Source organism: Lipomyces tetrasporus (genome assembly GCF_029532465.1).
Source record: "Lipomyces tetrasporus strain NRRL Y-64009 chromosome Unknown POJ06scaffold_5, whole genome shotgun sequence".
Lineage (NCBI taxonomy): Eukaryota > Fungi > Ascomycota > Lipomycetes > Lipomycetales > Lipomycetaceae > Lipomyces > Lipomyces tetrasporus.
In genome coordinates, this window is record NW_026611600.1 from 477,207 (window position 1) to 485,515 (window position 8,309).

The 8,309-nt window shown below is 50.1% G+C and overlaps 4 protein-coding genes across 4 annotated transcripts; 2 read left to right on the top strand and 2 right to left on the bottom strand.

The window, feature by feature from the left end:
- Positions 1-1,385: 1,385 nt before the first annotated feature.
- POJ06DRAFT_267950 (uncharacterized protein) lies at positions 1,386-3,166 on the top strand (the record flags this gene model as incomplete). The annotated part of the gene is made up of 2 exons (XM_056189276.1): positions 1,386-1,668; positions 1,728-3,166. The coding sequence occupies 2 exons, from the start codon at positions 1,386-1,388 to the stop codon at positions 3,164-3,166; spliced, it is 1,722 nt and encodes a 573-aa protein (XP_056043803.1).
- A 165-nt stretch (positions 3,167-3,331) lies between these two features.
- POJ06DRAFT_275458 (kinetochore Sim4 complex subunit Fta4) lies at positions 3,332-4,325 on the bottom strand. Its single transcript, XM_056189646.1, has 2 exons — positions 4,129-4,325; positions 3,332-4,076 (listed from the first exon to the last, which is right to left on the bottom strand). Exons 1-2 carry the CDS (start codon positions 4,286-4,288, stop codon positions 3,583-3,585), a joined length of 654 nt encoding a protein of 217 aa, XP_056043804.1. The 5' UTR covers positions 4,289-4,325; the 3' UTR covers positions 3,332-3,582.
- A 635-nt stretch (positions 4,326-4,960) lies between these two features.
- Positions 4,961-5,628, bottom strand: POJ06DRAFT_252435 (uncharacterized protein). Its single transcript, XM_056187527.1, has one exon. It carries the CDS (start codon positions 5,443-5,445, stop codon positions 5,170-5,172), a length of 276 nt encoding a protein of 91 aa, XP_056043805.1. The 5' UTR covers positions 5,446-5,628; the 3' UTR covers positions 4,961-5,169.
- Positions 5,626-6,472, top strand: POJ06DRAFT_252436 (uncharacterized protein). The gene has a single exon (XM_056187528.1). It carries the CDS (start codon positions 5,755-5,757, stop codon positions 6,121-6,123), a length of 369 nt encoding a protein of 122 aa, XP_056043806.1. The 5' UTR covers positions 5,626-5,754; the 3' UTR covers positions 6,124-6,472.
- The last annotated feature ends 1,837 nt before the right edge of the window (positions 6,473-8,309 follow it).

Consider the following 8,309-nt stretch of genomic DNA (forward strand, 5'->3'; position numbering starts at 1 on the left):
GACCGCAATCGTGCGACTCGGGCTGGAAATGAAAATCAGGCGGCATCTCAGATCGCTTAACTGTGCCGCCCTCGAAGAACAGGCGAGGAGATTCTCAAAGCGGCAGACGTGTAACTTAAATTACGATCCCAAGGAGTCGGACCTATCAGCAGTTGGCAGAGTCATCGACTTGTCGAGGCGTTGATTGATGAGTCGCGTCTAAGATAGCACAGTTAGCCATTATCATACTCAATAGGCATCGGTAGAATTAGGAGAGCGTGCTAATTGTGCCTAAGAAGAATCCGCGATTGGCCCGTGATATACAAATCTCCATCTGCGACCTGGTTGACGAGGCGAAAGGCATCCGGCACTACTACAGGCGAATATTCGTATGCTCTTATCTATTCATGATTTGAGTTGATGTTTGTATTCAGATACATGAATGCAGTAAAACAGTAAGCTCCACTGAGGTGGGGGGGGGGGGGGGGGGGGGGGGGGGAAATTTACCGCAATACGACGTGCGTTAGTGGCACGGCTCTGATTTCATGGTCCTCATCTGCAAACTCACTGATGTAAACACATAGCACGTACTCATGACAGCTTTCCAGCGTTCTTCCTTCCTTCTTCGATCAGAGAACAATCGTCCAAATATCAGTCATCGCTCGCAATCCCTCGAGCACTACTGACTGACCCCCTCTGAGTCGAGTCGTGTGCCAATATCTCACATCATCGCAATCAGTTACCTGGGGTCGTCCCTAGTCTCATATCAGCCACTCCAAGCTTGTTGATGTTTATGCCAGCCGATTGTCACTAGACATCAGTCCTGACCGCCAGTGGCGATCGAGAACAAATTCCACGCCTTCCGGAAATACCGTGCCAGCACTCAGGGTCCAGTCAATCAATTCGTCTTTCCAAAAGTGCTGCAGCTCCTTTGCAACGTGACGCGTCTATCTAGCTAGCCCCTCGCTATCGTAATCTTTAGCTCACGTTGTGAGAGTCTCGCAAAGCTCGCACATTAGGGGCTCTTTGACTTGTTCGGGCGTTTGCCAACCTCGCGTCGCGTCGTTGTTCTCGCAATATTTGGCGTGGCATTTTACTCGCTGCACTTTGTGTGCATTGCTTGGTCAACTTGTCTATTTGGCGTTAAACGCGTGTTTGCCTAGTGCGGCAACGCGTCGGTTGGGCTGGGTTGGGTTTTCTTTGGGATCCAGGGGTCGACAATCTACCCAGCCGTCGGAGTCGCTTGACTTGCAATTTCATTCTGGAGTTCCAGTCGTTCTTATCGAAAACATAGTATGTTTTCTGGCTTATTGGGCTTTAGCTATGGTAGTTGTTAATAATTGCACAGACCATTTACTGTGCTTCGCTTAGGAAGTCTTTCGATTCCAGGATTTTTTTCATCACTCATGCACTTCCCAGTCAGCAAAGTGGCTCGCTTCTCGCCTCCATTCTCAGCTGGCAATGAGACGGACAGTTCTCACAGCTCGACAATATCGGAAGCTTCGGGTTCGTCATGCCCGAGGTGCGGCGCGAAAACGCAAGGTGCTCAGGACCGCATCCATGTTTGCCCAAAGCAAGGCAACAATCAGGAAATGCAGACTGGGCGCAAACGGAACAGTGGGGGAATGATGCGCAGACTGAAGAGGATGCCTTCAGCACCTCAATTAAAGATTGATTCACACGCTGCAAGTACGTCAGGTCATGTGACAGCGATGGACTGGGAAGGGCTTGATTAACAGAGCGCTTAGATTCATACTATCGACAAGCTACGAGCCCGGAGACACCGACTACAGCTTCCACAGCTTTCAGTTTGAAGATGCTGCCGACGCCGTTGACGGTCGACTACAGGCCACCGCTATCGCCGGGCAGGACTGGGAAGAACCTCGACTATGCGTTTCCTCCATTCCCAACTGCAAATGGCGGGGTGATGCCCAATGTTTATCGGCTGGCTGGCTTTGACTATAATCCATCTACACAACAATTGTATCTACACCATTCACATGGGCAATCCGTGCCGCCCAGGGAAGCGAAGTATTCAAGAGCACGTGAGAGCGGCAGGGCCACCGAAGTCGTCGCTGACACATTGCCCCTACCGACCGTGCCTGAATCAACGATTGAAGCACCTTCGAGTCCTGCCCGGCCAATCTCGCCGCAGAAGCCGCAGGTAGAGCGCACTCTTGCTGCTCAGCAGCAGGATTATCTGGTACCGAAGCGTCCAGCACCAAGGGCGCCGTCACCGCGCCTTCCTCCGACAGCACAGGCGACGACTGCCAAACCGTTTGAGGCCGACTACTTTTCAGATTCCCGCAATGCTAAGGCTTGGAGTGGTAGGACATCTAGTACGAGCAGTACCGACCCGTCATCGGCGCGACACTCAGGCAGCAACGAGAGTAGTAACAGCACGACGAGCGTGGAAAAGGATGCGCCTACATTGGAACCGGTCGGGTTGCCACCAAAGCTGCGCATACTGTCACACTTGCAAGCTAAATTTGGGGCAGCGCAAAATCCGGCACCCCGGTTCGAACCATTAGTTGAGTTGGCGGATAAAGATAAGGAGGAATCACCTATGTCACCAGGTCTCCCAGGATCGTTAACCAAGGTCCCGGATACCAGGGCCGCAGAAAAGTCGAAGTGCCATGGCTGCGGTCTGCCAATCATGGGCAAGAGCGTGCGATCAGTAGATGGGCGAGTACCGGGGAAATGGCATCGTGAGTGTTTCATATGCACAACATGCAAATCACCGTTTCCGACGGGGGAGTTTTATGTGCTGGATAGTATGCCGTATTGTGCGAGAGATTACCATCTGCAGAACGGGAGTATCTGTGCGATCTGCGGCGACGGAGTGGAAGGCGGGTGTTTAGAACTTGAAGACGCAACCATTGGGGACGATGACGGGACGACGATCGGGGAGGAACACGAGACGGCGACAGAGAGACGTTGTCCGAAACGTGTGCACGTGACATGTTTTCGCTGTTGGGAGTGCAGAGTGCATCTGAAAGATGAATACTACGAAATGCAAGGGCATTATTTGTGTGAGGTGCATGCTACGCAGACTTATAACAAGGTTCGGGCGCAGTTATTTGCAGTTGGTGGCATGATGTCTAGCACGTCGCTTGAATCAGCGGTCAGTGGAATGCCGACGATGGAAACTCGGCGGACTAGAACTATCACGATGACGATGATATGATCGGTGTCTGATTTTGATTTGCATGGGTCAGGGCTGGTGTGTCCATGGGGGTGCTGGTTGATGGTTATTGTGGGTAAAACGTTGTGTATATTATTGTATAGTAATTGTGTTATTCATGTGTATGATATGAGGTGGCGGTTAGATTGTCATAGAATGAGTAGATTGAATAATTGTTTTACTTAGAACATTGATATAACTAGAATACAGCCGCACGATTAGTGCAAGTAGTGTACAATAAAGTAACTATAATCTATAAGACATAAATACAAAGCCAGAAGTGTGGCTAACAAACAAACCATATGAATAATCGACCAACGTGGAACAGAGATGATGGGGAAAAATAACCTAGTCACAAGGAAATGCAAAGCCTAATCGTTTAAGGGATGATAACACCAAGATCAGAAAGTCGTCGTCGTTCAGGCTACGTGTTCATGCGGAAGACGCGCTGCGACCCGGGCGAGCAGGACGCGCATGCGCCTAAGCTCCTGCTCGATGTTGCCGTCTCTTGCGACGAGATTTGGCTGGACAGTTTGTGTAGGCTCACGGAAGAAACTGACGAGCGAGTGGATTTCGGCGGCCTGGCCGTGCCTGCGGCGGGCGGCGACAAGTGCGGAAGAGAGCGCGAGCAACTGGTCGCGGAGGACGACGTATTCGTTGGCGATGTCTTCGGCTTCTGGTTCCGACACGGCCCAGATCTCTGGCAGGGCTTCGATGGACCCGGGTTCGGTCAGGTCGGCATCGCCTCGTAGGACAGCTTGTTGCTCGCTCGCGGCAGCAGAGATGACGAGCGGCGCGACGGACGTAGTGGCGGCTCTTCGATTCCGGTGGAGGCGGTCGATCTGGAGCGCGACATGCTGCAGCGCCTGGGACGAGTACACCTGACGAACGTGCCGCCGCTGGAGAGTGTGGACTGCCAATAATCATCAGTTAGGATCCCCGATCTGACGCGCAGCTCGACTCACGATGGCGGAGACCGCGCTGGACGGCCGGCGATTGGGCGGCCTGCGGATGTTGCCGCAGCCACCGGGCGGACGGACGCAGCGGGGCGGCAAACACACGGGCCTGGGCGTCGACAAACGCCCGCTTGGCGTCGTACACGCTTGGTGGTTGTGTGTTCGCCATGCTGGCACGCGGATTGCGGACTGATCAGTCGTGGTGTTGATGAATTGCGTGCCGAGTTGGGTGGAGAGTTTTCTATCGGCGTGGGGTTAGGGCGTTGCGCACGGACAGGCAATCTCTACTAAACAAATCACTCGCGCTCGACGCGGTTTCGTTCACGCGTCTCGCGCGCCCCCGCGCCTGAACTGCGGACTGGATCTTGGTTCTTAGTCTATTTCTGGTCCTCTATGCCTCTCGTCTGATTTTAAATATCTCCACCTGCCCCCGTCTGCTGCTGCTGTTTTATTCCCACGGTTCTGATCTAGTTCTACGCACGCTGCTATTATGGCTCTGTCATTGCTTCTGGACGCCGATACTGTCGTCGGCTATCCCTTCTTCCCGCGTCCGTCGCCGGGCATGTCCCTTGCAGACGACAATTCACTGTGAGTGTTCTCCCTCTCAATTACTAATTGAGATCCTCCCGTCTGACTGTTGTCGCTAGCTCTGGAGTGCCCGACGATGACTCGTTCGCGGATCAGGTCTTTGCATTCGATGCCGTAGTAGACGAAGACCATCCCTCCTCCACCTATCTGCTGGCTGGTTCCGCCGAGTCAGATCCGTCTTCTGATCAGGGCAGGACTCCATATGTGGGCTATTTATCCATGGGCAGCTTAATGCTTCCAAGCACCAGCGACAGCATTCAGCCCACGCCGCCCCTCACACCCGCCACGACAATTTCCCTCTCGTCTGTCTCATCGCCAATCGAGTCTCGTCCTTCATTTTCTGACTTCCCTTGGTTCACGACTTCCTCTGCGCCTTCATGTTCCTCTCCCGTTCCACATGTGAACTGTGTGAGACTCCGCGATCTCTTCTCCCCGGAGTTCTGCAGTCGGTACTACTCCTCCTCAGATTCCTCCTCGGATGAGAGCGACAGATGTGATAGCGATACCGAGGGCACATATCCTGAGAAATTTTGTAATTGCGACAATTATCGGCATTGGTCCCCATGCCCCAGTAGCGACGGTAGTTTCCATTCGCTTTCTCGTGATGTTTACGAAGGTATAGGCGAAAGTGAGAGTGGAGAAGACCACCATCAATCGGACTGTGACGCGGACAGCGGTCATGACAGTGATAGTGCCAAGACCGATGGTAGAGATGCAACGCAAGCCTGTCACTTTCATGGTGAGATCGATATTCCTTACTTCGAGCGAGGCTTGCTCTCAGCGTCGCCTACAGGGGCAGTCATACTGCCCACGATCAGCAGGCTTTGTCATTCTGCAAACAAGCCGGCTACAGAAGACCAGAAGCCTCTCCGTATCAGCAAGACGAAGGCTTTCCGAAAATCTGGCGCATTCAGATCCGTTCACAAGGATCGTCCAAAAGCTGTGCTTGCTCGTGACACTGAGGCTCGGGCCAACGATTACTTCAGCCTGGAAGTTCACAACGGAGCCTCGTACCGCTCGTGCGAAGACGTTCCTTTCGAAACTATCATGCAGATGCCGTTCTATGGCGAACGACGACCGCCTCGTCCATTTACGCATATGATTGCTCTCGCTCTCTTGAGCTCGCCCTCGACTAACTACATACTCAGCATCGAAGAAATATATCAGTTTATTAGCAAGCGTTTTCCGTGCTTCAAAATGGAAGCAAGCATCAAAGCGACAAAGCGGTGGAAGAGCGCTGTCAGACATAATCTCAGTTTTTCTAGCTCTTTCCGCAAGATTGCTGCTGATTGTGGCCCGCGAAAGGCATTGCCGGGAGGCTCCAAGCGATGTCTCTGGGGATTCAGCCTCAAGTCTTGGGAGAAACAGCGGCTATTGAGAGGCCATCGAGGAGAAAGATTAAACAAGAGAAAGTAATTTGACCACGGGCGCTTGTTTGGGGCACTCAAAAATTTCTATTTCTTACGAAAGTTCTTTTGAATATCAGTCAAATTGAAGACTGCCGTGCAGAAAAAGTTGAAGTTGGTAAAAGTGTGATTTTGAATAGTGTCGGTGTCGGCGTTGCTTTGTCGCTATCATCTTTGTGTTCTTCTGTTTGGGATTCACGCGCGTGATTTATTGGATTGATTATTTTGTCCATGAACTGCAACACTCTGCATTTTCTCGTTAAACAGATTCCATTTTCCTTCGGTTTTGAATTTCATATATTGTCGCGCGTGCATGTCAAGGAGAACCTTTAGCTACGAACAATAAAAGTAGTAATGACACTTGATATTACTCAGGATGAAGTAATGCATACGGCGATTAACTCGACCGGCAGGTTTCTGCCTGTGCGCAGAATTGACGCCCGATTTTATAATATAGTAAACTTACACAAATGGGTTAATTTGGCATTGTCCAGAATTATTCCACGGATTTTAGCCCTCGTGTTTTTGGGTGCCATGGGCAGAGGCAGATTGCGTGGAAGTAATAATAAGTTATAGTCATAAATAATAAGCGATTGTTAGCCGCTTGGACCGCGGAGCCCTACTGAGGTCGTTATCCCTCGTCTTGGCTTGGCTCTGCCCCTTCGGTCTTCATTCGGCAGGGCGCCAGGGTACTGATGCGCAAAGACAAGTGGATTTGCTAGCGATGAGTGGGCCATTATATTGAAGCTTACATTTTCAACTTCTCAGGAAATAGGGCTGGCTATACCCGATGATCGAGACACGAAAGGTTAATAATAGCCTTTGTCGGCCAGGGCTGTGGCGGATGTGGATATCCACCAAATTTTCCCTTATCCGCATCCGCCATCCGCCTTTTTGAAATTGGGAGATATGTATCCGCCTTTGTTTGTCAAAAATTTGCAAAATTCATTAATATTATAAGTTATAAGTTATCTTAATATCTAATTTCTTTAAAAATTTCGCAAAGTTCACAAACATGATATTTGAATTTCCTAATGGACTCGCTTGTAGCAGACCCAACTTATTTGGTCCGTCATCCCCGCTACATGTGAGCACGTACGCCAGTGCTAGAATAACCTCTACAGTCGCCCTATTTCATTAACATGTTCCTCATCTACTTTTCAGACCATAGGTTGACTTAGTTGATATTGCGCTTCTTTGTATACGCGATTGTTTGCTGAGGATGCAGATTTTGACCATTTTAAATTTAATTAGAGAATATATGAATTATCCGCCAAATCCGCCTATCCGCCTATCCGCCTACAGCCCTGCTGTCGGCTGGTCTGAGTACTGAATTCTGGATCCACGCAGTCTGCGACTCTTTCTGTTTAGTTCTCAGCATATTTTCTCAGGTTTATTTATATATCTCCGGCATAGTGCAGCTTGGCAATGGTCGCATCGGCATAAGACGATTATGCTCTGTTATTGACCTATTCTATGTTTGATAAAGCGTATATAGCTTGTCCGCGCCATATAAAGCCCTGAAGCGTTCGTATTCGATGTTACCTCCATTTCGACGGTTCTAGAGTATCGGCGTGACTGTTCAGGATGTCTAGTCAAGTCGAGCCCTATCAGAACTTATGAGAGGGGTAGTGTCGAAACCGGGCGACGCTGTTCCTCTCTTTGAAGTCGAGGCCGGCGCGATGACACCTAAGAGTCGGAAGGAGTACAAATTGACGACATTCCACTGCAAGTAACCCGGAGGAGCGAAAATTCCTTAACAGAATTGATTTGGGACTTCAGTAAGGTTGTTTGATGATTGCGTGAGCTCTATGTCTAATCAATACAAATCATGCATATTATGCTGTTCGCTACGCATCGTTGAATCAAACATCTTTGCTTACACAAGATCATATAGTTTGAGTGTATGGTAATGAACTCAATTACTTCACTACTTTATTTACCATTGGCTATCTTGTTGGCTCGGGCGGCATGCCCAGATTTTTCATTCTCTGCACAGTTCGACCATCAATTTAGATGCGATCGTGCGAAATACCCTGGTCCGTCTTGGTTATGCAGATGGCTACTGCGAAGACTCTCACACCGGTATGTATTCTTCCATGTCCGTCAACGCTGTGTCTCACGGTCTATATAGATATACGTCTTGTGTGCTACCGCCATGCTCATTGGTACTTGGTACAAATAATGAGCTAGCTA